The following is a 27,534-nucleotide window of genomic DNA, read 5'->3' as shown; positions in this document are numbered from 1 at the left end:
AAGACAAAAGTCCTTTCAGAATGTTTCAGTTCTGTTGCTTTATTACACACCCTTTTTATATTTCAGGGAGGAAAAACACTATATTTTGTAAAATAATCACCTGGAGTGACAGCAGCTCTGTTACCGTCATAACGTAATTTTAGCTGCCTGGTGTTTAATTTGGCAGCAGTGTACAAATTCTCTAAGTATTGCACTGAATTGTTGGTATAAATAAGTATAAAGCTTCTGGTTTTAGGGTCTAATTTTATTCACATTTTACTGACTTCAGTGGAAGCAGAGTTAAGGTATTAATTAGGTCACATTTAAACCACAAAGGTGTTCTTGTTTTGGAGTTGGCTTTGACTTTTGAAATGTTTTGATAGTTGGTAGTGAATCTTTAATGCTTTAAAATCCCAAAATTGATAGTCCAGTGCAACAGAGATTTAAGAATTACAATTACTTCTGTGTTCTGTATAAATAACCAGAGGCTTCTGGTGATTCAACCGTCTCGATTCCCAGAAGAGAGGCCAGCGTCAGAGTAAGCACTGTTTTTTTTCCGGTTATAGGTTTGGTATCTCTGCTTTTCTTCTGTATCCACAGGGTCCCTCTGGCAATTAAGTTAGTCTGATGGTATCTGTATAAATTAAACCTAAGAAATTTATATTAGTTTGTCATTATTTTTATTAGAACAGCATACAGGGGGATTGACTAGCTTCGTGGTGCTTGTCTTGCTGTGGCCTTTTCAGGAGTGTGTGTAAGACTATTAATTCCCAAACGACTGCGATTGTGGGGTTTGGTTTTTTTCATTTTTTATTTCCAGACTCTGTATTCTTCTGTGCTCTTGGTATTTACTGCTGCTGCTAATCTTCTTGTCTGTACCTGGATACGTATAATTTGGAAATGGTTTGCCTTACAGCTTGGAAACTCATGCTCTAGTCTTCATAATAAGTCTCTTATTATTATTTCTGGTACCTTTTCTCTTTGGTGAAGTAAATGAACAGTAGAAGATGGGGATTATGCAAGCGGGAGGCTTCGAGGTACTTGCTGGCCATTTTGCCTTTCCTGCCTTTTCGGAGAAGTGTGGAGAGATACTCCAAAAATTTATGGGAAGCCTCTTAGCTTTAGGCCTATGTGCTTTTCCAGAAGTGACCATGAGCACAGCATCCTGGGATAATGTTCGATCTGCTTCCCAGGCCTTCTCCCATTCTGGTTGGGGAAGTAAGGAAAAGGGAAGTACAAGAAGGAAGAAAATACTGAGCCACAGGAAGACCCTCCTTCCAGTGGATGGGATCGCTCCTCTGTGGCTCCGGTGGTCAGAAGGGTTGGGAGCCTGAGGGGCCGGGAGTTTTTTCTTTCCTTAAGCTGTGTTTCCTTTTCCCCATCTGCTGCTCACGCGTGCTGTCAGGTCCAACTGCTGAGGCCTGTGGCAGAGTTGGCTTCTTCTTGTCCCTCTCTGGTAGCCATCCTTCCATCCGTGTAAACTTTAATCATATGGCATCGAGCTCTGTACCAGCTCGAGGGGCTACAACAGGCCTTGGGACCAGATGGTTCAACCCAACGGGGTATGATTGTTCCTCTTGGATCGAGATCACCATCTCTCGCCTCTCAACTTCTGTCTGTAAGGGAAGAGAATGAAGTAGGATTTAAACTCAGCTTTTCTAGGCTTAGAAAAGGTGTGTGTAGCATAAAACTTCCTTTGAACTGTTTATTTGATGTTCAAATCTATTCTTCCTCAAGTGACAGCACTCAGCTTTGCTCAGTAGGATCTTCAGATACACAATTTATATTAGGTCATAGCTCTAATTCTGTAGGAAGTCAGATTTTTTGGGTTTTTTTTTGTTTAAATGCTGTAAAGATTATGCAACAAATAGACCTTAAGCCTATATGTATTTTTCTAAAAGTTCTATTGTTACCTGCTCTGAAAGTTGGTGGTTGGGTTTTTGTTTTCTTTTTTTCCCCCCTCGTTCTCTGTTGGGGAGCTGTGATGTCAAAATACTGCATGTTGGAGCAACCCAAACAGTAGGGTTGACATTTTTTTTTTGTTCTTTCTATCTTTATTTCTTTGTACACGATTGTAGTTCTAAAACTAAATTTCTAATTCTACTTTATGGCCACCGTCTTCTATAGATTTATATATTTTTTTTTTCCTAATAGAGTCATTGAAGTGGAAAAACTTGAGTTCCTGGTTATTTAACTCTTCACTGTTGTAGATGATATTGAATGAGAACAGGGAAATACTGCACATCAGGACTATGAGAGCAGTTGACTTTGGCATATATATTTTCATTATTATTATTATTATTATTTTTAAATAAGTGCTTTGCAACTAGGCTACTGAAGAGATAGGGGTGGTCCTGCTTCCATTGAAGCCAGCAGCTTGAACAGATTTTTGTCTCTATCTGGTTTTGTTGCTTTCCTGGCGTGATATCTCCAGTTAAGGTAGGCTCTTCGTAAATACAGGCTTAGTAGTTCACCTTGAACATTTATTATCCAGAAACTCCAGAAGGACATGTTCCCAACCTTTTGGTTTTTTTATAAGGTTTCTCGCTACGCTGACAACTTGGAATTAGCAGGATAATTTTGCTTTCTTTTCAAGCTGAGGAATGTACTCGCTGCAGAAACTTGGGCAGAAGTGGATTTGTGGATTTCTGAGAATTTTGTACCTTGTTTGATCCTGATCTGCTTCGATGGAAATCCAGCCTTAACCTTACTAAAACGTTGCTTTATTTCCTGTGCAGTTTTGTCCATCTCAGTCACCAGCACTTTTTTTTTGTTTTGTGGAACGTTATATAAAAATGAAGCATCTCTTATTTTTTGCCGGTTTATTGCTTTCTAATTTGTTGTTTTGGTTTTTTTTTAAAAGAACTTTGTCAATCCGCTTTATCAGTTATACAGAATAGAAGGTCCTTATTTTTCTTCATTAGCAATACTGTAATCAAAGGTGCGAAAAAAATAAGATGCGTTAAGTTTGTAGTCTGTGCTGTTAGAGATTGAAAATGTATCGGGTTAGGAGCAACTTTAAAAAAAAATAATTGAGGAACTGGAACTATAAATCCTCTTTGGTTTTTTGCCGAATGAGCTTGAAAAAGGAAAATATTTGCATATAGTGTGAAAAAAAAAAAAAAAGCTTTGTTAGAGAGAATAAATCACAGTCGACTTAAAATCATTGCCAGGCAAAGATTGCTTTACATTTTTTTACTATATAAAATACAACTGATTTAAAAGTTGTTTATGCACAGCGATAATGAGCGTAGTTTTTTCACAAAATTAGGCTATTTCCGACATAGGTGGGGAAAAATAAGTTTCCTTTTATTTTTTATGACAGATATACAAAGATTAATAGTGTCTCTATTTTAATACACTGTTTGGTGTCCCAGGGATCTCTTTTACATATTTGTTGGTCAAACTCATTTACTTAAAAAAGCAGATTTTACACTGCTAGAGAAATATTACTGGGGGGAGGATTTTGTGAGTTGATCCATTTCGGGAGGCCCAACAGAAATATGTGAAAGTATAATTTGGCTTAAAAAAAAAAAAAGTCAATTGTTGACTAGACAAGATTTTAATCATTAATTAATCACTTTAGATTTATTTAAGTATTTCTGTAAAACAACTGTGGATGTTTGAACGCCGCGAAAATCTTACTACTACCTCTTGTGTAACGCTCTTCAAATTAGACTTCACAGATGTCTTTGGGATGTACTTTGATATTTTGGGGCGTCGGTACACCTTAATTTGGGAATTTCACCTGCTTTTCCTTCCCCCCCGCCCCTGTTGGTGGTTTTCCCTGGAACCCCGGGGCAGGAGGTGGTTCCTGTGCGGAGAGTAGCTTCGGGTGCGCGAACACACGTGGGTTCTATTCAGCGAAAGGCACAACGGTCAAAAGACATCATACGGTTTGTGTTACGTGTACGAGAGTCTCAGAAATGGGAGAATTCTGTAATAAATCATGGCCAGTGTAATTTTCTGGGAGTTTTATGTATGTGATTCGGTTCCTTTTATTTAAACAATCAACCGCGTTGTATGTAAGTCCCTAATAAATAGTTACGGCTTCTCGTTTCGTTTAGTTTCAACTCCCCCTATTTATCCGCTGCTGTTCTCCATGTGAGATGAATTTGGGTTTGGTAACTCTGCCTTGAAAAAGACATGTTACGTGTTCTGCTTTCACGCAGTTACAGAAATTAAAGTTCTTCATGTTTTACGTGACTGGTTTTATTGCTTCACTGAATCCTCTGGGAGAAGAAGGGGTGGTTTTGGTTGGCGTTTGTTGGGCTGGGTTCTTAGGAACATCCTTTGATCTGGATATGAAAGGTCACACAAAGACATTACAATAACCCTTTTCTCCCCCCTTTTTTTTTTTTTTGCCTCTTCCCCCCCCCCTTTTTTTTTTGCCTTTTCTCTCCCCCCCTTTTTTTTGCCTTCTCTCCCCCCCCTTTTTTTTTTTGCCTTTTCTCCCCCCCTTTTTTTTTTTGCCTTTTCTCCCCCCCTTTTTTTTTTTGCCTTTTCTCTCCCCCCCTTTTTTTTTTTGCCTTTTCTCTCCCCCCTTTTTTTTGCCTTCTCTCCCCCCTTTTTTTTGCCTTCTCTCCCCCCCCTTTTTTTTTTGCCTTCTCTCCCCCCCTTTTTTTTTTGCCTTCTCTCCCCCCCCTTTTTTTTTTGCCTTCTCTCCCCCCCCTTTTTTTTTGCCTTCTCTCCCCCCCTTTTTTTTTTGCCTTTTCTCTCCCCCCTTTTTTTTGCCTTTTCTCCCCCCCCCCTTTTTTTTGCCTTTTCTCCCCCCCCCCTTTTTTTTTGCCTTTTCTCCCCCCCCCCCTTTTTTTTGCCTTTTCTCCCCCCCTTTTTTTTGCCTTTTCTCCCCCCCCCCTTTTTTTTTTTTCCTTTTCTCCCCCCCCTTTTTTTGGCCTCCCCCCCTTTTTTTTTTTTTTTGCCTTTTCCTTTTCTGTAGAGAAGAGGATTTCCAAAGCACCATGATTTAGTGGAGGGATGTTTCTCTAACAATCTGCTGACGGGTATCTCTGCTCTTACACAAATGCAGCTTTGGTTGCTTTGATACTTGTTCCAAAACACCTGTAATGGAATAGTTGCAACTATTTTAGTAGAACTATGCTGGCGACTTGCCTGTTGAAGATACTTTGGAAAACAGTCGCGGCGAAATGTTTTCCTCCTAGCCTGTACCCCCCGAATTAGTCTGATAACATTGGGTACCTTATGTTGATTTTTAAATAATTGACGGTATTTTAAATCCGTGTTTGTTTGATGGGCTGACCTTGGTGAACCCGTGCGGTTTGATTGTGCTGTTCTGATTTGAATAACAGCCCCGTATAAAAACGAAAACACTGTGTGTTAGCGTGTTAAACAGTGTTAACTTACTAAACTTATTGAGGTGACCTTTGATTTTTAGCTGATGAATCCTGCTAGGGGGGTGTGTGTGTGTGTGTGTGTGTGTGTGTGTGTGTGTATATATGTAGTTCTAGTGTGGGGTTGCAAAAGATGCACAGCCTCAGTAAGTGGTGAATTAAGTTAAATACCCTTGAAGATTTAGTAATCAACGTTTTTTTCTTTTTTTTTTTTCTAAAGAACAAATTTTGCTGTGCTGTGTTTATCTGAAAAATCAACGTTACTGCAAATGGATTATAAACAAATGTAAACCTGAAACTGATTATTTGCTCAAGATCAGTGTGTGAACTGCAAAAGATGGACCTCAGAAGTGGAGAAAAGAGATTTAGCATAAAGATCTGAGCCCAGCTGTTAAAAGGAGAATAATGATCAACTAAAAACGTGACAAGTGCTTCTGTCTTGTCCTGGAAATATACCTATGGCTAAATCAGTTTGACATCCTTTTACTTTCAAGGTAAGAGTTGAGATGAGCAATTTTGGAGCTCAGAGATGCAGTTTTCAAGCACAAGGAAAGATTTTTTATTTATTTTTTTTTTTTGTATTTTAAAACTGCATGGGTCTAAGTTGCTATTTAAAGCACTTCTCCTTGATGTTTGGAGCGGGAAGAAAACATACTTATGGAAAAGCTGTCTGACGGCTTTTTGAAGGAGGGACTAGTGTGGTGCCTGCTGACGTTTTGTTTTCATTTGAATTGCGGTCCCTTCAACCCTTCCATCATTCTCTCTCTAAATTCAAGCTTTTATTAGCTCATCGTGTATAGATTTTCCTTTATTTTAAACCCGTGACACCTTGTAGTTCCTGAGTAGGTAAGTAACTCGTTGGGATTGTAGCTATTTCAGTTCATCTCAGTTTTAGTGACCTTTCGGGGTATCTCAGGCAATCCACTCGCGTTAAGATAATTAGGGCAAGTCACGGCATCCAGAGAAGAGGTGGTTGGTGCAAGAAGAGAGATAGATTATTGCTCGTCTGTGTGGTGCCTAGAAGATTCTAGTGCTGAGTAATGGCAGACACCATAAAGTAAACTGGAAGGAGCTTATGGTTAAGTGATGAGAGAAATGCTCCATGAGAATGTGCCAAGGTGGAGGGCAATCCAGACAAGGATCCTCTTTCCCATTGGGCAAACAGGTGACAATATGCCATTATGTATGCCATTAAACCCAGCGTGGGCACTTTCTCCTCGGACCGTAGGGAGCATTGTCCTCCCAGTGTAAAGGGACTGTGCAGATTTGCTGACCGCAGTACGTTGAAAAGCCTTCCTTAAAATAACCACCACGTTCCATGTGTCTTGCTTCCTGGCTAAAGACATTTCTTGTCCATCTCTCTGAAAGGCACCATCTCTTGGTCAGTTCTCCAGCAGGTGACATCCCCAACCCTGTGTGGGATGAAACATGATCGACTTCTAGACCAAACAACTGTCCAGCTTCTTGCCAGTAAGGAAACCAGTCCTAGGACATCTTCAATGTCACCTGCTGGCCAGCATCCTTGTCCTCGATCATCCCACTGCATTAAGTCAACGGAGTCATCCTGATCTTACCATTTTTCATCCTTGCCACCTTCTCCTTGAGCTCTGTGCTCAAGGAGATCCCATTAGCACTGAGGTCCCTCTGCATCACTTCCACGCTTCAGTCTTCGGTCGCCAAACGCCCTGTGAACCCAACGCAGAACTTAGAGGCTTCAAGAGTTGAGATTCCCACTCCGTGCAAGGTAGAAACAACTGCTCCTGCGCCCTGATAATCGGACACTGCAGCTTCCTCAGTTCCCTGTCTTTGGTCCTTCTGACTGTCTTCAACCCTGGCTTCCAAAATCCCAAATAAAACTCCCTTTTGCTCCCCTACTGGTGTTTTCGTGCCCTGAAAAGTGAGTAAACACACCGTACCGTTGCGTCTTCAGCTGATCCACGCTCTTGGGCTGTGCACCACCTTATCTGCTTTGTTTACTGCCAAAAATAAGCCTATCTGCCAGCTCGCCCCTGATAGCCCCGCAGAGGTAAAGTGGTTGCGGGGGAAATTGCTGAACTCCGTTCTAGCTCCTCTATCGTTAGCAGAAACGGCTTCTAAATTCGAAATACTTTGATGGGAAATTATTAAAAAAAAAACAGCTATTTTGCTGGTAAATACAGAAAAAAAGATCTTGAGCCTCTGAGATGGGACGTGTGTGCAACTCATGCCGTTTTTGTAGGCACTTCAGATTCACTTGGCGAAAAGGGTAAGGAGAGGTACACGGGTTAAGAAAGGGAGAAATACATTTAGGTTAATTAACTTGCTTAGATTAATTAACTTGCCATTTATTTGCCATTGTATCAACTCTTGCCTGGGAGGTTATAAATAAACCTACTATTGATCTGATGCCTTTGGAAAAGAATTCCTGCCCAGTGCGCAACGCTGATAAGTTGGCGGCTTCCTGATCCCCTGTCCCCGCGTCACGTTTGTCACTTGGCTTTGGGATGGACCCTTGAGGAGCGGTTCTGACCCACCCTGGCGCCGCAGGCTGTCCCCCACACCACCAAACACTCCCCCTTCTGATGGGTTTTCCTCCCCCCTTCTTGCTGGACCGTCCCAGCGAGTCCCTAAAAACGATGCCCTTTCGCCTCTCTCCTGCAGGAAATTTAATCTCCCCGGTAAATGACACCCAGAGCTATTTTGGAGCTGGGCTGCAGAGGGACAGCAAAGCACGTCAGCAATTTGACTGGAGGAGGAGAACCCAGAGGAGGGGCGGCACAGCCTAACCCCCCGCGGCAAAGCCACCGCTGGGGGACTTGGGGGGGACCTTCTGCTGCACGTCCCTGCCACCGCTGGGGTTTCTGTTTTATTTTCCTGAAGGGGAAAGGGGGGGGGAAACCAAAACCAATATGGTCTCCCCATGTCCTCTGTTCCCCTTTTCCCCCTTCCCCCTTCCTTCATCTCAGTAGGAATCGGCTTTTTCTTACCCTGCCCAGAGCTTTGTTTCTCCTCAGACTCTGAGAAGAAGACTCCAGGTAAGACCTCAACCTTCAGCTAAAGAGAAGGGGACTTGGGGACGCTGGTTTCCAGCAGAAAGTGGAGAACGTTTGTAGTAGCTGAGGGGAGGGTTGAGGTTATTTCTATGTCAGCGTTACCGGGCTGGAGTATGTCTTGCTTTATGAATCATATTTGAAGATGGAGCTGAAGGCACAGGTGGTAAATCCATCCTCCTTCGGGTTTGAACCCAATGTGAATTGATTTCCTTAATTGTTTCTGCCAATATTATCAGAAGGATCAAACTCCAGAGAGGAGAAAAGAGAGGAAAATCAGGTTTAAAGCTGTCGGTTCTACTTGTTACGTTTTTCTCCCCAAACTGGAGACAGCAGCGTGCTTGGAGAGCCTGGAAAAAATATAGTTCCTGTGGGGAGGTGGCAGCAAGGAGTGTTTTAAAAAGTTTTATTTCTAGGGTATAATCTCAGCGCGGCTTTTCTCTTCTCCGGCTTTGGTACCGATTCCCACCGCAACCCCCCCCCGCCCCCTCACATTTCTACAAATGGCTCTGCCGAGAGATGGAGCTCGACAGCTGAGGCTATTTTCGGCCCTACAGCTCAATGGGGTGGAGTGGCTGTAATGACAATGACGTCCACTCGTTAAAATACAAGGGCTTAGGTCGGAGCCTGGCTGCTAATTGTCACCGGGGGGATTCTTTCTCCCTCTGGGAGCTGTGATCCCGCAACTCCCCCGCGTAGGAAATCACATGTGCTAATACTGGAGGCCGTGTTTCCAGCTTAATACGAGTGAGTTTGTTTCTCTGCATTAAGCGAAGGATTTTGCTTATTTATTATTTATTATTTCGCTTCTGTGATTTAAGAGTTGGGATTGTTTGGTTCAAAGCTGGCTTTATTCCTTCAAAGGGAGAGAAAGGTACATGCACTTCTGCGTGTGTGTGTGTGTGTGGAGAGGAAAAGTGCCTTAGTGCTGCCATCCTCAGGTACGTAAAAGTTCTGCCCTTCTACACCATGAGACCAGTAAAGTAAAATAAATCAGTGCGAACCCACTGCTTCTCCAGCTCTTTAAAGCTCACCTGGCTCAAGCTGTCTGTCCTTGTCACCCGAGCAGACACCGGGTTGCACCTACAGATGGGATTCTGCCACAACCCCTTCCCTTCAGGGGCTGAGTGTTAAATAAAATACACCCGGGTGGAATTTGTGATGAAATTGCTGGAATTTACATCGCTCCTTTTCTTTGCCAAAGGTGGCAAACCCAGAATTTTTGGGTTTTTCCCTCCATTCGTCTCCTGCCCCGTGGAACGGGGATGAGTATCGCTGTGTGTCCGAGACCTCCCCTGTGCTGTAGCCTTTTCTTGCATGTTGTCAGAGCAGCCTGGGTGCCTTTAGGCTCAGAAAAATCAAAGGAAAAGATGCTGTTGTGGAGTCTCGAGGGGCTGATCTGAGCAGTTTTCGGCCTTTGGAAGTTTGTGGGGTTCTTTTATAGCTCCATCGAGGGGGGAATCTTGTTGGGATTTTCTAATGGTTCATTTGACTCTCTTGTTTGTTCCCAGTCATTGGAAATATAGAATCATAGAATGGTTTGGGTTGGAAGGGACCTTAAAGATCATCGAGTTCCAACCCCCCTGCCATGGGCAGGGACACTTCCACTAGAGCAGGTTGCTCAAAGCCCCATCCATCAAAGCCCCATCCCGAATATTCAGGTTATTGATGAAGGATTAATACTGGGACCATGAGGTGGTGCAGGTCCCTTCCCAGGCAGCTGGTGCGTGTTTAGCCCTACCCTGAAGGTCAGAAACGTAAGATTGTCTTGCCTCGAGCTTACTCACCTCTGCTGAGGGCTGCTCACCGAGTTTACCACCACGTTAGCCCCTGACCCGCTGTGAAATTTCCCTTCACGTCTCCCGTGGACTCTGGCTTACTATGGAAGCAATAGATGGCAGGGAATGCAAACAAGCCTTACCCTGGATTGAGTTAGAAGCTTATTTCAATAGGCTTAATTTATGGCAGGTACTCTGTGTCCGACATCTCCTCCAGCACATGGAGACCGATCCTCCAAACCACCACGGAAAGCTCTTCCATCTGCTCATCAAATGACCTTTAAAGATGCCAAAATCTGTTGTCCCTCACTGAAGTGGAATTTAGAGTAGCCCAAGCTAAGCTCCGAGTCCAGCTCCTTCGTGGCAGATACTGTTCCTGCTCTGATGAAAGGGGCATCAGATAAATTCTGCCGTCTCGGATTAGTGCATCGGTGCAAATCTCTACTTACACCTGACGTAGAGACGTAATGGGCACGTAGCACTGGGTGCGCTGGTGTGCGTTTCACCCCTAAAGCATGGTGTCACGGCTCGTAGACGTCCGTCCGTGCCCATCTGATGTCACCACGCTTGCAGCTGACACCGAGTACTTGTGCTATTTCAACGTTGTCCGTTCCCTGGGAGGTTGTTGGAAGTAACAGGGCAGCCGGGTTACCGCTGTTTTCCCTCAGCAGAACTTTAAACATCAAAGGAAATCCGCACTTCCCATTTGGTGACCCGTCAACTTCCCTTCCCACCCACAGACGCCGTTTCCTGATGTTTGTAGATGGAACAACATCTGCAGACATGCAGTAATACCATTGCTGGTTTGATTTTTATCTAGAGCTTCTGTTTTAGTTGGGTTCTTAGAAAGCTGGGGACCTGGAGATGGAAGGTTCTCTGTGAATCTTACCTTTCCTATAGGAGAGGATGGAGTGCAGGGCTTAGCAGTTGATGTTGTAGAGAAAGTCCATGAAATATGAACTCTAACAGCAAGGAAAAAAAACAACCCAGAGCAACAGTTTGCTGCTTGGGCAAAGAAAAGGTAAAAGAGGCTTGAGAAAATGAGCAACGAGGTGTGGCATGAGGCTTAACGTGGTGTCAGAGAGAACCTCTGTGCTCCTGATCTCTATTTGGACTTCAGTGGTCTCTTAGGTTTAGGTGTCTGCCCTCATGTGGGCTTTACATCCTCCAGGTTTCTGATTATGCAGGTGTGCTACTTGTGGCCGTTGTGTGTCTTGGGAATATTTTATGAGTTGTATGGAATGCTGCTTTTTGCCCAGGGTCAGGTGGACAGGATTCCCTTTTTGACTATTGAATCAAATTGAATTGAAAGGCTTGGACAGAGAATAACCTGCCATCCCTGTCCCCTTTCATGCCAGAGAGCATCATCACAGGCTGCTGACTCCTCGTGGAGGTCACAGTGTGGGACCTCCGCCTGCTCAGGGGTTGTTGAAGGCTTTCCAGATGCATCTCAGCATTGATGAAGCAACCTGAAGGCAACCCATCAACCAGAACAGCACAGTGAATCACAGGAGGTCAAGAGAGTGATGGCCCCACCATCAAGGCTCTCTGTCTCCTGATGGCTCTCCTGCTAGGAGTGGTGAGGGTGATGAGACACTGGCCCAGGTTGCCCAGAGAAGCTGTGGATGCCCCTTCCCTGGAGGTGTCCAAGACCAGGCTGGATGGTGCTTTGAGCAACCTGGTCTAGTGGGAGGTGTCCCTGCCCAGGACAGGGGGGTTGGAACTCGATGATCTTTAAGATCCCTTCCAACCCAAACCATTCTGTGATTCTATGATAGGCATCACCTCAGACTAGTCCAGCAGGACCTGGAATAGTCCAAGATCGTTCCCGCCACCAGGGGCTTTCTCTCATGTCCATGGGGCAGCAGTTGTAGGGCAGAGACGGAAAGTGGTGAGGAGAGGAGTGGGTAGGAGGCCTTGACTGGCTGTGTGACTGTGTGTTGGTTCCTGGGCAGTGATTTATTTGCATTATCTGGCAGGTCTGTACTCTTGGGCCTCTTTCCCTCAAACATAAACCGGTGAAAATTTGAATGAATAAAGACCGAAGTAAAATTCCAAGTGCCGCTACTTTGCCTTCGGCGTGCTCAGAAATACCCAGATGGGAATGCGATCTCTGCCGCAAATGATTAATCACAGAGGGATTACAAGGAGAAATATGACACTGGTAAATGTCTGACATTAATTGGAAAGGGCATCTGCATTGACTGGGTTTATTCATGCTTTGTTGTTGGTCCTATCGCTTCCACGGGAGCTCTCCTGGCACTTGCAGAGTGTTACTATTTTTTGGAAGTTTGAACATACATACAAAGAATCTGAATTAGCGTAATTATTTAATAAATTGATTAATGAGTTGCACTGTAGAAATATTAAATCTTGGCCTTTCTGTATGTCCACAGGGCTGTCCTCTCCCTCTAACTCCTAAATCTATTTATCAGCCTAATCTAATGTGAGGCATTTTATCCCATTTAAACTTATAAAGTGTAGTTTATCTAGTGCAGCCTATCTAAATGGTTTGATCTCTTTGAGTTTCAGATACTTATTGCAACTTCATCCTTGCCACAAGTTAGATTTTTCAAGTAACAAGAAATAGGGCAAGAGGAAGTGGCCTCAAGTTGCACCGGGGCAGGTTTAGGATGGATATTAGGAAAAATTTCATCCTGGAAAGGGTTGTCAAGCCTTGGAACAGGCTGCCCAGGGCAGTGGTGGAGTCGCCATCCCTGAGAGTATTTAAAAGCCGGGCAGACGCGGTGCTGAGGGACACGGTTTAGTGGTGGTTTTGTCAGTGTTAAGTTGATGGTTGGACTCCGTGATCTTAAAGGTCCCTTCCAACCAAAATGATTCTATGATTTCATGCTCCCAACACCCATAAGGCAAGGTTTCACCCCCTTTTCCAGACACGGACTAAAGATACAAGTTTGAGTGACTTTGATGATTATGGAAGTAAGCCGGTGGCAGAGTAAGGAATAAACCTCATTTTGTTTTGCTACCATGGCAGAAATTAAAAAAATACTGATGAGCACACACCGCTTTCACTGATCCCTGGATTTCCTTCTGGCACCCTGGCCATTCATAATGGCATAAGGAGCATTGAGTGGGAGGGTACGTGGTGGAGAGCGAGGTGTGGTGTAGATTACAGCATGGGATGTGGGTCTTCACCTTTCACTAGGAGGTCTGTTGACAACAGTGGCTTGGACCTGATGGAGAAGTGAGTTACAAACACCAGGAGAGCGTCTGGGAGCAATAGGAGAGGGAAGCTGGACTTTGAGGCTATGGCCACTGGAACAAAGCATCTTGGATGATTTGCTGCATCAATCTGGTTCAAGAGTAAAAGCACCCGATGCAGCATTTTAACTCTTCTTGACTGTCAGAGATACCAGTGAGCAGCTGGGGCTTGTTTGGGCACTGTTTGGAACAGGAGGGCAGAGGAGGAGGAGGATGCATAAGAGCTTTAGGAAGTCAGCAGCATTCCTGTTCTCATCCTTGTAAGAACCCAGCTTGGAGAGCACCCACCATGCTCCCACAGAGCAGAACTCTCCTCCAGGCATGGATACATTTCCCAGGGAGTGGGTGAGCAAAACTGCACCCCGGGGGTTTGAGGGAAGCCACTGTTTGCCGAAAGGTCACTGGCTGGCTCCCAACCAGACACCTCTTGTGTTTGTAGCCGTCTCTGTGCTCCAGGCACTTCTCCGTGTTATGCAGAGCCCACTTCGAAGGAAAAGTGATCATAGAAGGGTTTAGATTGGAAGGAATCTTAAAGATAATCTCGTTCCAACCCCAGTGCCATGGACAGGGACACCACCCACTAGACCGGGTGAAGCAACTTTGGGTTTTGCTCTTTTTGATGTGATGGATTTGAAGCTGGAAATGAGTCAGTGACACATCCGTCAGAAACAACTAGGCAGCAAGGAGGGATGAGACATGGCAACGTCTTCTGAAGATGGATCCAAGTGCTTTGATAGCCTGAAATTCAAGCTAATGGCTGGAAGAGATTCATAGAATCATAGAATGGTTTGGGCTGGAAGGGACCTTAAAGATCATCGAGTTCCAACCCCTTTGCCACAGAGGGTTCCACTAGACATGGTTGCTCAAAGCCCCATCCAACCTGGCTTTGAACACCTCCAGGGATGGGGCATCTGCAACTTCTCTGGGTAACTTGTTCCAGTGTCTCACCACCCTCACAGTAAAGAATTTCTTCCTGATATCTAACCTAAGTCTCCCCTCTTTCAGTTTAAAACCATTACCCCTTGTCCTATTTGCTCCACTCCCTGGTAAAGAGTCCCTCCCCGTCTCTCCTGTAGGCTCTTTGGGGAGTGGAGTCTGATAAGGTCTCCCTGGAGCCTTCTCTTCTCCAGGCAGAACAATCCCAACTCTCTCAGCCTGTCTTCATAGGAGAGATTAGGACATGAGCTCTGGGTCTGCGTTTTGATTATTAATTCTAAGTCAATATAGCGAATGTTATTGCTGGGCTCTCTGGAGATGAACAGCTTTTTCTTCTGAGCGTTGAAATGGTCCTTCCCCAAATTAGCAGACGACTCTGATCATCAATCAATTGACTTCAGTGGAAATTTCCACTGACTTCGGTGTACTTTGGCTGGGGCCCAAGGCTTGTATCTGTGTCTTCTAACCATTCATGCGGCTTCTCTGCTTGCAGCTTTGCAAGTGTTTATGGAAAACACATTTTAAAGCTCAAGTGAGGACAGAGGTCGAAGGTAGTGAGAGGGACTAAAGAAGTGCAAACTAGTTCACAGGTTTCTAGACCAGTTTGAGACCAAGGGAAAAATAGTTGTCTATATTTATTGCAACTAGTAATGAAGGCAATCACTCCACAGAAAGTCAGTCTGTCTTAGCATTAGTGACTGCAAGTCAATCATTCTTTTCTTTCTTAGTATTTACTAAGAATGATTATTTGCCCATTACTGTTTTTTTTTTCCAGGTTTAAACTTTGAAAGCATTTTCTTTATTTACTAAAGATTTTTGGTGGAATAATGAAATCTGCTTGATACCAGAAAGAAAAACCACCCAAACCACCTGAATTACTTTAGAAAGGATGAATTTTCTCTAAAGGCAAAGGTCTTTGACAGCTTCTTATGAGTCTCATACGTGCTTTGGAAAGTGAGAGACAGGACAGAAAGTAGTACATTTTTCATGTTAAATATAGAAAGACGACCACGGTTTTTTTCTGCCTTAGATCAGTGGCCCAAATCATGTTTGAAGATTAGCTCAGCTATACCAACTTCAATGGCAATAATGATTATAACGAGTATCATTTTGTGCCACCACTTTCTCAGTATTTAGCTTTAATGTCAAGTTGTGTTCTTTCAATCCCCAGCAGAGTAAACAGAATGCAAGATTGTAATCTGTTCTTAATTCTTATGCACAATTTGTCATATACTGCAGCAAATACATTGTGCAGATAATTATTTGCGAGGCCATCCCTGTCCTGATATGAAGAAGAAATGAGAGGGGGAGCCAAGGGAAAATAAGCAATTTCCCCAAGGTCACGCGACAGGTCAATCCAACCCCCTCTCCCTGGTCCCGCCGGTGATTCGCATGTTAATGTTAACGCGCTGCTGGAGGAGGATGAAAAAAAATACTGAAACCTCTGCCCGAATGGTGGCTCGAGAAACGCAAGAAGGTTTTTTGCCTGCTCCTACTGCTTTCTGCTGGAGGTGGGGGGGAGATTGTGAGAGCATCGGCCATTGGGTGAGCGAGTGGGTGGATTTGTGGCCAGCGGGGAAGCCAAACTGCCGTGGGATTAAGAAGGATATTTCTGTCGCGGTGGCTGGTTATTATTTCCTTTCTGAGTTGCGACACGCAGTGCATGGGTCGTTTCGCTTTGTGTGGCCCTTTGAAGGTGAAAAAGCACGGCTGTGAGAGCAGCACTGCCGTCACCCCTGAGTAGGAACCGTTCCTGTAGCTCAGACAGGAGCTTCATGAGCTTTCAAGAACAGGAGCGTTTGGCATCACGAGACCAAAGAGATATAGTTGCTTGGAGAGAAACGGTGCACTCAAGACTTTTGAGTAGGACTTCCAGAGAGGCTTGGAGCCGGGGCGCTTGCTCTCCTCACAGAGCACTGTCCTCGGGTCTAATTCTGCTCCCAGGGTGAGTCAGCTGGTGCCCAGTTGCTGGTGCTAATGGGGTCAAGACCAGGCTTTTATCAAAGTAAATGCTCACCAATGCATGGAAAAGGGCTTCTAGGAGGATTAGGAGCAGACTTACTCCAGCAGGTGGGGAAGGACATCCAGGAGTCCATGTGAAGAAGCAAGAAAAGTTTGTGTGTTTTGTGGACATCAGGGGGACCTTGAAGGTCGTGATCTTTGTCCCGTTGCTCTCCAGCTGCGCAGGGGTGGGTAGACCCTGTGTGCGAGTGAACATGGCTGTAACGATTAGTGCCGCTGATTGCTTTAGACTTTCTCGGGACACAATGGCACCAGAACTGCCATGAGCTTTAGTTCTGAACACGGCTTAAGCCTCGTCCCCTTGGCTGGTCCGTGTCGTCAAACAGCTGCAGGCTGGTGCTCAGCTCCCTCTGAGAGCAGCTGAGAATACGCGGGTGATGAGACATCTTTCCTGTAAGCCCTAAGCCACGTGGGTTTTTTTTTTTGGAGAAGTCTGGCACCGTTCGGATTGTCACGTGCATTCCCCATGGCAGTTCCGTGTCGGATGTGCATCCAGCCGTGGATGTGCACAAACACCCATCCTCACCGTAGCTGTGTCTGACCCTACACCATCTGGATGAGGCTGTATATAAGCCGTAGATACTCATCGACTACCGTCGCCATCAAAGTAGCTGTCTCTCAGCGGTCGCGTTGAATGGAAACAGGGATAAAGAGAAATATCATCAATAATATGATGGGCAAATCTGTGTGTCCTCCCAAAGGCTGGTTCCTGCAGGAAAGAGATTTATTGTAAGGTCAGCGTGAACATAATTCACAGAACAAGGCCTAGGGGTGGGTAATGACCAGAGGGGGCAAGAGGAGAGATGGAGCATGTTGTATAAGCAGAATTAGAAAAAAAAAAAAAAAAAAAAAGAAAAAAAAAAAAAAGACAAGGAGTAAGAGGAAAAAAATGAATCATAGAGTGGTTAGAGTTGGGAGGGACCTTAAAGATCATCCAGTTCCAAGCCCCCCGCCATGGTGCAGCCACACCTTCCACTAGAGCAGGTTCCTCAAAGCCCCATCCGACCTTGCCAAAAAGCAAAAGCAATAAGATACAAAAAGAGAGACGAAACGGAAGAGGAGATGAGCATGAAGGAGAAGGTATCTTCACAGGTAGGCACATCTCAGAATTTAGCATCCATTTGTTTCTCTACAGCTACAGAAACAGCCCGTATGTTACACAGCATTAGTGCAGATCACTTTCCTAGAGCCAAAGTTGAAAGGGACCATCACGTTCTTTCTGCCCAAAGACTTGTGTCTTACCCAGTGACTCTGGTGAGGAAGCAAGCTACCTTCTCCATCAGCCATTTCACATTACTGAGCTCAAATTCAAGAAATTTGCAAGACGTAAAATATTCTAAGACCTTCTCGCCCGTAATGAGAAGGACAATGAAAACCTCACTGTTCTAGGTGACAAACCTCCTGATACCATGGAAGTGCAGCAGTTCTTTGCCTGCACCATTTAATCTGCTCTTTCCATGATGTTTTTTATTTCTCACCCTTTAGGAAACCAAGATGGATTACAGCTCGTTCAGCGGAGTCCCCCGGTTCTTGACCCGGCCCAAGGCGTTCATGGTGTCTGTGGGGAAGGATGCCACCTTGAGCTGCCAGATCGTTGGAAACCCCATCCCAGTTGTGAGCTGGGAAAAGGATAAACTTCCAGTCCAGTCTGGGGGAAGGTTTAAAACCACAGAAGATGGGGATCTCTATCGGCTAACAATCTACGATCTGAGCCTGGAGGACAGTGGCCAATACATCTGTCGGGCCAAGAACACCATCGGGGAAGCTTTTGCAGCTGTCAGCATCAAAGTTGGAGAGGAGACCACAGTAACAGAGTCGGCCCCATATTTCATCCAGAAACCCTCCTCCATCAAAGTAACGTTGGGAGAAGATGCCATGTTCAAATGCAAAGTCCAGGGCAGCCCTCCCCTCTCGGTGAACTGGGAGAAGGATGGGAGACACCTACGCAACCGGGCTGATGCTGGACGCTTCCAGATCGCGTCTGCTGGGGAGTCAAACGCTCTCACCATCCAGTGTACCCAACTGGGGGACAGTGGCACCTACACCTGCCGGGCAGAGAACCTCATCGGCTCTGCCAGCGCTTCGGCCGCTCTGGTGGTGGAAACGAAGGGCTCTTCCAACCCAGGCAGCAGCAGCCACTTTGATACCAGCTGCGGCAAGACGTCATCCTTGTTGTCTCACTTGCAAAAGAGGCGGGAGGAGATCAGGAAGATGGACATCTCCCATGGGGCTCTTGATTCAACATCTGCCCAGTCTTACTCCACGGCAGAAGGGCTGTCCAGCATCGGCTACAGCCTCTCCCGAGATTACGAGCGGGCGGCTGGACTTACCACCAAAGGGGCCCGCAACGCGACTTTTGGGACTCTGACCCGCATGTGCAGCGTGACGGAGGGGAAGCACGCCAAGCTGAGCTGCTACGTGACGGGGGAGCCCAAGCCTGAGATCGTGTGGAAGAAGGACAACGAGGTCATTTTGGAAGGGCGGCGGCATGTCATCTATGAGGATGATCAGGAGAACTTTGTGCTGAAGATCCTCTTCTGCAAGCAGATAGACAACGGGCTGTACACCTGCACGGCCTCCAACCTGGCAGGCCAGACGTACAGCTCCGTGCTCGTCACCGTCAAAGGTGGGTGCTTGTGTTTCTCACCGGGGTGGGCATGTCTGCAAGGAGACAGGTGATGTGCTTCCAAATTGGTGTGGGAAAGTCCACAAACCTTCTGCCATCAAACAGCTGTAAAGGAGTGTGCATTAGACATGAATAAAGCCCTTCAGCTGTAAATAGATGATGCTAGAATAGATGACGTGGACACAGAGTCTCCTCACTGTGGGGAGTTCAGGAAGAAGCAATAAACAAGTCAGGGATGGATGATGTAGAACTGTCTGGTTGTGGGGCAGCTGGGATGAACCAGATCTCTAATGTTCCCATTTCTGCTGGTTTTATAGTAATCTAAGAGATCCGTTACCATCCTCCAGATCAGGGACTGCTGAAGCCCTATCTCACCCTACTTTGTATTCACCACAGGGTTTAGTGAAATGGGCACATGTGCCATTTAAGCAGAAGCAGAGGAAATTCCTCCCTGCAAGCTGCGTGTCAGGATGCCTTGGATACCTTGGGGGACCTACTCCAAGACTAATTACAGTCCATCTCAATTTTCCTGTACGGAGTGACCCACCAGCAGCCTTGTTCTTGCCAGGCCTCTTCAGCCTTTTCCCCAGCTTGTGTTGCTGGAGACCCTATAGTCCTTGTATGCTCCCAGAGCTCTACCAGGTCCAGGGTGCTTCTGTTTGCCGTGGTTGGGGGTGACGGACTTGCCTTCAGAAGGTCCCTCAATGCTGGGGGAGGTCAGAGCAAGTTCTTCAGAATGGTGACAAAAATGTGACACACATTTTCACAAAGGAAGCTCTCCATTTTCCACCTGTTCTCCCATTTGGCAAGGTTACAGGGGGCAGTTTGCAGCCCGGGCAGCACCTGTAAATTAACCCTCGGATATAAAAGGCTGTGGCACTTGAGTCGCAAAATAGATGTTTTTCACTGGCAGCAAAATAAATTAGAAATCCAAATGCGTAGGAATGGCCTGTGTTTCATACCTCTCTTTAAGACTCTCAGATTTTATTTGGTTTTCTGGTTTGCCTTTTCTGGACCTGTCCTTTCATACTCACCGTCTTTCCCATCAGTGACTCAGTCCCCGAGTCCATCAGTGACACCTGATCCGTAGAACTCTCTGGCGCTTGTCCCACTCGTTGCCATCCCTTGGAGGTGCTGAGTGGTGTTGGGAAGGGCATTTGTCCTCTTCCATAAAGCTGTGATTACCTCATGAGCTGGGACTCGGAGCTGGAGACCCAAGCTGGCCCTTGGGTGGGTGTTAACATTGAGGATGGTTCAAGCTCCGTTACTTGCCCAACACCTGTCTTGCAAAGCCACACACACACACAGCCTGCCCCTGCTTCTTTGATTATTCCCAATGGAATAACCTGTTCTAAAGGAGACAGAGAAAGCATGTGGAGCAGCAGGTCTGGGAGCAAGCACCACAGGGAAAAAGGTTATTTATCAATGTCCATTGTCAAGAGATGCCTGTGAGTCAGAGGGATTAAGTGGAAATGTTTATGGCCTGTTTCTTTGTTATACTATACCGGGTTGGGCTTTCTGACCAGGCCAAGGCTGCCACGGAAAATCTACGTGTGTTGGTTATAATTAGACTCTGAATAATGACTCCCCTTTGTGTCACCAGAAGGCCCTCTCAGCCCTCCAAAGACAGCTCAGAACGATGTAGCGGTGAAGAGAGCTTTTAATTCTGTCGCTTATGCCACTGGTGACGCCGTTAGCTCATCTGCCATCGTGTCTAGGGAGGTAGGTCATCTTGCCACCCTTGGTAAGCACCGAGCTGCTGCGTTGGTCATTCTGCAGGTAGCAGCATATTTATAGAGCCTGTGACTCTGCATCCACAGGGTGTGTCTAGAGGCACAGGCACCAGGAAAGACCAGCTTCAGGGTTTAAATATGCTCTGGTATTTTGGTTCGCAGAATTTCAACACAAGAATCTGAATGAGGATATTTATGGGTCTTTTAAAGGTAGTAATAATAATAAAAAAAGACTACCTAGCCCAGAATCCTGTCTATAAGGTGGCTTTTAGCAGTCTCTGAGGGCATAGGTCTGGGCACAGGTCAAGCCTCTCCTCTAGCTTGCTTGTGAATCTAGATCCTAGACCTGGAGACTCAACACACTTGTAAACATTTGCTGCACCCATGCCTTAAAGATCGTTGAGCTGAAAAAAAAGAGATTTTTGAGCTGTTCCTGAATGAGATGTAGTGAATCAGACATAAATCTTAAAGGAGAGGCTACAGGGCAGAGTGTCGCTCTCACAGTTAAGGAAAACCACAAGTTGATTACTCTGATTTGGAAACGTGCTGGATTCTAGTGTCTAGAGCAGGAGTAAAATCACAACCATACGCTGAAATGTGAGATGTAAGAGAACTTAGGAGATACTGCCCAAGAGCAAACCTTTATGCCATGGGAGGTTTAGGATAGATATTAGGAAAAATCTCTTCACTGAAAGAGTTATCAAGCAAGAGTTATCTTTTCAGTGGTTGCCAGTGAGAGGACGAGGGGCAACGGGCACAAGTTGGAACATAGGAGGTTCCACTCGAATATGAGAAAGAATTTCTTCACGGTGAGGGTGCCAGAGCCCTGGAACAGGCTGCCCAGGGAGGTTGTGGAGTCCCCTTCTTTGGAGATTTTCAAGACCCGCCTGGATGCAGTCCTGAGTAGCATTCTCTGAGCAATCCTGCTTCAGCAGGGGAGTTGGACTAGATGATCTATACGGTCCCTTCCAACTCTAAAAAAAAATTCAGTGAAATTCAGTGAAATTCAGTGAAGCACTGGAACAGGCTGCCCGGAGAAATGGTGGAGTCACCACTCCTGGAGGTATTTAAAAGACGTGTAGACATGTGCTGAGGGACATGGTCTAGTGGTGGACTTAGTAGTGTTAATAGTTGGACTTGATGATCTTAAGGGTCTTTTCCAGCCTAAATGATTCTATGAGGTTTTGATTTTTCCCAAACCAAAGAGCAGAGAGGATGGGGAAGAAGATGAATTTCTGAAGGCTTTGGAGATGTCCCAAGGCCATGTGCGAAGTTAGCGAGAACAGTGTACGGGTCTCCATCCTTGGGCCTGGGCCAAGCAATGTTCATCCGAGTCCCTGAATACAGTAATCAGATACTGTATGAAAAGGTTAAAGGTTGCAAGCCAAATAGGATAGAGACTGGAAAAACAGACTGGTGCTGAGGCCGCTTTATTCCTCTCTGGCCTCAACTGGTTTTGGATGACCACTATCATGGTAGTCACATTTGAGACCTTGAGAAACGTGGAGGTAGAAAGGAAACTTGGAAAGCACAGTAACTGCCAAGATGACAAAAAGGCATGAGATGGTGGAAACTTGTCCGTGAACCTTTAGATAACTCCCTTTGGAAGGATTCTCCATATTCCTACTCTCACTGGAACATTTTTGTTAGGCAGAGGGAAAACTTGTCTCTGGAATAATAAATGGGGAGCCCATGAGAAGGCCAGGAAGATGCAGGAGGAAATGTAGGCAAGTGAGAAGACCAGGTCAAGCAGAGAGATATCCCTTGGGAAGGTTAAGGAAACATTGGCTGCTTTGCAAACTGCACCTATTCTTAGCAAAATATGTGTTAGCAGGGCCTGCTTTTAAAAAATAACATCATCTCATTGCTAGTTTGCTTGGTACGGATCAAACAAAAAAGCTTATGACACTCTGGAGAAATATGTTCTCAAGACAAGCAGCCAAATTCATAGCTGGTCTAAGCTCTTGGAGTTTCCTGCTAACTCCACGAGCTGCTTGCTCTGTTGGCCTGCAGTCTCTCAGATTTGAGGGGCTTTTTTGCTATTTCTATCACATTTTTCCTGGCAGGCAGGCTTTTGTAGCTCTCTTATTTTATCTCTTATTCCTCCTTCTTTAGCAATATTATTGCCTTCATTATATGCCTTAATGAGTATTTCTGCTTGGGCTAAAAAAAAAAAAATTAATTGAAAAAAATGTACAGTCAAAAAAAATGAAAAAAAAATCACACTGATACTAGACATGAATTTAAATGACACCTCAGGGCACTGAAAATGAGCTATGACCTGGGAGTTCAGATGTTATGAGGACAAAGTAGAATTGCTATTCAAATTCACACCTCTGAGCTCTCGTGGAAATAAATGTTTGCAGATAATGGTGGATTTGGAGCGATCAAAAAAACACTGTTTAGTACTTTTGGTTGGATTCTATACGAAAGAGCATCTGCTTGAACTGCTCATCCATGAGACAGCAGTGTGCCTTTGTGGCCAAGAAGGCCAGTGGTCTCCTGGGGCACATTAAAAAGAATGTGGCCAGCAGGTCAATGGAGGTCATCCTCCCCCTCTACTGCTAGGTGATCATAGAATCATAGAATGGTTTGGGTTGTAAGGGGCCTTAAAGATCATCTAATTCCAACCCCCCTGCCATAGGCAGGGTCACCTCCCACTAGACCAGGTTGCTCAAAGCCCCATCCAGCCTGGCCTTGAACATTGATGTAAAGTGCATGAAGATATATTCAGGAAGAGGAGGCTGGTGGGTTTTGGAGCCTCTCTCACATGTCCAAAGCAAAAGAAAAAGCCGTGGGCTGGGTGAATCCCAGGCTCCAATTCAGTTTATCTGGCGCTGTCTCTCTGAAGCCCCATTCAGAGTGAGATAAGACACACGTCCCCACGGCAGTAGGACGAAAACAAAGTTGTTTTCAGAGGATATCTGTGACCCCAAGCTGCCAAAGATAGCCTTGCACCTACTTCCCCTGGCTGGAAAAGCAGGGCTGTTACTGCAACACAGACAAAAGAGTCAATCGGTTCTTCTGTGTTTAACTCACATTTAAGAGTTTTTTTCCTAGACTGGCTTTTCTTTTTTCTTTTTCTTTTTTTTTTTTTTTTTTTTTTAACTTAGATACGGCTTAGTGACTGTAAAGGGAGAGGGGTTAATGATATGACCAGTTGCTCCAAGTATGGGAATACACTTGTGTGCTCCTCAGGTGCATCTCGTATTTCTTGTTGGCCCTTGGGCATGTCCCTGTGTTCTCGGTGTCAGCTCCAGACTCCCTCCTGTCTCACACAGCAACGCTGCCTCCAGCTCCCGGAGGTTGGCTACCTCCTGATTGATGTTTTCTTGATCTCCTCCTCTTGCTTGTTCCCATGGCATGAGGATTACAGCTGCCTCATTCCCCCTTGACTACACGGAGTGCTTCCGGAGGTGGGATTGCAGGGCAGGAGCCCGAGTTTCTTGTTGGTCAAGGAAAAAAGGACAATTACAAGTGGAGTGTGGGCAGAGCAGGTCTGGGTAGCTGTGGCTGAAGGCTTTCCAAGGCAAGACGTTGACTTGCCTTGAATTGAGGAGCATTAAGGCAAAATGTTTTTTAAGAAAATAACCAAGTTGACATAATGAGCTAGAGTCACCTTCCTGTTCCTAAAGGTATTGTTCCCAGTCAGGTTTTAACCTCAGGGAAACAGCTGAGGGAGTAGATAACATTGCTCCCTCCAGGTGTCCTGTCTTTGGGGGTTGGTATCTCTATCCAGGCTGTCCTCAGCTAGAAAGGATTGGAAGTGTTTGTGTGACATGGGGTGAAATTGAAAGACCTGCAAAACCGAACACGTGAGTTTCCAGGGCTTGAGTTCAGAAAAGAGCAAATCGGATCAAAGAGAGCTCTGTTCCCGTAGCAGCTCCTGTCCTAGAGGTGGGGCAGGAAGGGACAGGTAGCAGACTCAGACACGGAGGTAGTAGATCTGAACTGTACAAAATGGGGGCTTCTGGACATTAAAACTTGGATGTGGGACACTTGAGGGCTTTGATTTGTTTTTCTCCAGCCTCTAGACCACAGAGACTCTGAGCAGGATGTGCCACCATGGGCATGGGTTCATAAATCTAAGAGAAGTCCACTCCTGTTTGACTCTTAGACAAACATCTGGCATTGCTGACTGCTTGGGAGCACATGGAATTACCAGCTGGGGAGCACGTGTGTGGTCAGGGAGAGGGAGAACGGAGTCACAAAAAAAGGCTGGGAGTTATGAGTTATTAGAAGATGAAGACACGTGTCCAGACGTGATGCCTCACGAGTGCTGATGCATCAGCACTGTCTAATCCAAGTCTGTGACGTGACTGCGGCACCAGTCCCACAGCTGTGACCATCGGCTGTCCTCTTCAGTCCAACTACCCTTTCTCCAGTTTAGTGATGATTTCACAGCGCAGCTGTCACTGGAATTAAACATTATTCTCTTTGTAAAATGTCTTCCCTCACTGCCGTGCAGCTGTTTTCCATGTTTGATCTACACTCTGGGTCCTCCTCAAGCTGGAGCTCTGCAGCCCCGTTGCTGGAGGAAAGCAGAGAGTTGGGAGACTTGGGCTTTTTCTCTAGTTCTTTTGTTGTCGTTGACAAAAGCTGATACAAATACTTTGGTGCAGGTGGGGAGAACAGAAAACTCCTCCATCAGTTACTTCTCTGCTTTCCCCCACGTCAGTCCTTGTGGGCACAGCCACCCCTCACCTTTCTGGGCCCTTTCAGATCGCTCAGCTGAGCTCACTTCTGCTCCAAACCCCCAAAAACACCAGTTCTTGTACCAGGTGATGAGCTCAGCTGCTCACACTCACCTACAATTGCTGCCCTCTCCCTACCACCAGCTTGTTTGCTATTTACCCACCTGTAGCATGATTACTTTTAAGGGCTTTTACTCTGTTTTAGGCTGTTGCTACCTATAGAGCCAGGCTAAGGGGGGGCCTGCCCCTCCTTCTTGTTGGTATCGCTAAATGTCAGGGTGCAGAGCAGAGATGTTCACACTGGAGGACAGGTAGGCCACAAGAGCTCAATTTATTAACCTGATGCTTCACGATTCTATGATTCACCAACTTGTTCACGTTGCTTTGGTTTAGAGCAAACTCCTCCGTGTGGTGTGGTGGGGCAGGGACTGCAGTTCAGACTGATAACGCTTCATTTTTAGAAAAGTCCTTAAAATACTTCTGCTGGGATCTAAGAGGGTTTTTTTTTTTGCATGAGGGCAGGACACCTACTGTAGTAGGGCTTGATTACGGGTTTGGGTGGCAGCTCAGGACAAATCAGTACTTTAATAAGGAGTGTTATTGTTTATTTTTTTTCTATTGACGTATTTTTTTTTTCTTTGCACGCTTCTTACTGCAGACCATCATAAACTCTTGTTTCTCCTTCCTGTCTTTATCCTCCTAAGAACCCTCAATACCCTTCAAGGAAAAACTGAAGGATCTTGAAGTGAGGGAGAAGGAATCTGCCACCTTCCAATGTGAAGTGCCTGTTCCCAGCACAGAGACGGCTTGGTTCAAGGAGGAAACCAAACTGCGGCAGAGCAAGAAGTACAACATCGAAGAAGAGGGCACGTATCGCCGTCTCACTGTCCAGAACGTCACCGCGGACGATGACGCTGTCTATATCTGTGAGATGAAAGAAGGGAGCAGGACCATCGCAGAGCTGTCTGTCCAAGGTAGGAAAGGCTCTTGCTATTTCGGATTGGCCAAGTCTCACCTACGAAGTGTGAGGTTCACGCATGGGACTCCAGACTCGACCTAATGAATGGCGTTTACCCCACACACGTGTACAGTGAAGACCAGCAGACTCCCTTAGGGTGCAAGAGGAGAGCCACGTGTGGTGGGTCCCTGTGTCCCTGGCTTTCCTGCCAGGGTGTATCTGGGACACAGGGTCAGAGAGCAGGGACAGATTGTGTTGCTGCACAAGATATGTCACCTCGTGGGGCTCTATGCTTAAAGGGGCTTCCTAGAAGGCAAAGTCCTCGAGCTGTAGACTAGTGTTGTAGACTTTAACATGATCCCACGTGTTGGATGTGTCCCCTGGCTCTGTCTCGCACAGATGTTGTCTAATGTCTGGTGAATCTTGTCCCAGAGTGGTGCTGACCACACTGGGAAGCTGGCTTAGCAAGCTGTGGTTTGTGGTCTGATGTGTGGTGCGGGCTTTGGTCAGCACCGGTATGGTTTCAGATGGGAAACCAGATCCACGCTCTAGATCTCTGACATCCAGACCCGTTCTCTGGTTTTTGAAAAGCCGATGAGAAAGGGGCAAAATCTGGATAGAGATCCATGTCCAAGTCTCCCAAGTCTGGCAGTTTGGACTGACGTGCAAGTCAGTGGTAGATCCTGCTGTGGTGTAGATGTCTCACAGCTGGTAGACACAGGCACATCAGAGACACGGGCATGCCCACAGAATGTGATATTGGTTTTGAGCTCCCTGACCTGCTGTATGAACAAGAACCTACCCATGCAACTCCAAGGCTTGAAGTTTTGATTTTGATGATGCTTATGCTGGTATCATTGAAGCGTCTCCCATTGCATGAATTGGAGACCTGTCAGCTACAGGATTGCACTTGTCCCGACTCACTTGAAGACTGACTTGACTCCCAGTGAAACCAGAAGTTCTTCACTACATAAATTGGTGCAAAACAACTGGGTGACTTGCATCCTCACTCAAATTCCTTTTCGTATCATTAGCGAAGAGTTGAGAGCGCACGTGGGTGGAGGCAGAAGGGGACATTTAGTCTGGAGATGTGGGAGAGTTCAGATAGACATCTTTTTGTTGCACCTTCTGTTAGGTCTAGACCAGCCAAGCTTTGTTAAGTGTGTTTGGCCCCTGTAGGAAAGCTGGTATTTGTTTTACTTGTTT

The 27,534-nt window shown here is 45.8% G+C and overlaps 1 protein-coding gene across 1 annotated transcript in view; it reads left to right on the top strand.

Annotated features, from left to right (window-relative positions):
• Nucleotides 1-17,811: 17,811 nt before the first annotated feature.
• OBSCN (obscurin, cytoskeletal calmodulin and titin-interacting RhoGEF) overlaps nucleotides 17,812-27,534 on the top strand; it is a 192,867-nt gene continuing 183,144 nt past the window's right edge. Inside the window, exons 1-3 of the mRNA XM_074157645.1 lie at nucleotides 17,812-18,525; nucleotides 18,649-18,943; nucleotides 26,075-26,344. Coding sequence (XP_074013746.1) covers nucleotides 17,812-18,525; nucleotides 18,649-18,943; nucleotides 26,075-26,344 — 1,279 coding nt within the window. The remainder of the gene's footprint in view (nucleotides 18,526-18,648; nucleotides 18,944-26,074; nucleotides 26,345-27,534) is intronic.

The sequence above is a fragment of the Numenius arquata genome, chromosome 12 (assembly GCF_964106895.1).
Source record: "Numenius arquata chromosome 12, bNumArq3.hap1.1, whole genome shotgun sequence".
NCBI classification, from domain to species: Eukaryota; Metazoa; Chordata; class Aves; order Charadriiformes; family Scolopacidae; genus Numenius; species Numenius arquata.
The sequence above is the reverse complement of the archived record's forward strand: the minus strand, read 5'-3'. Positions and strand labels throughout refer to the sequence as shown.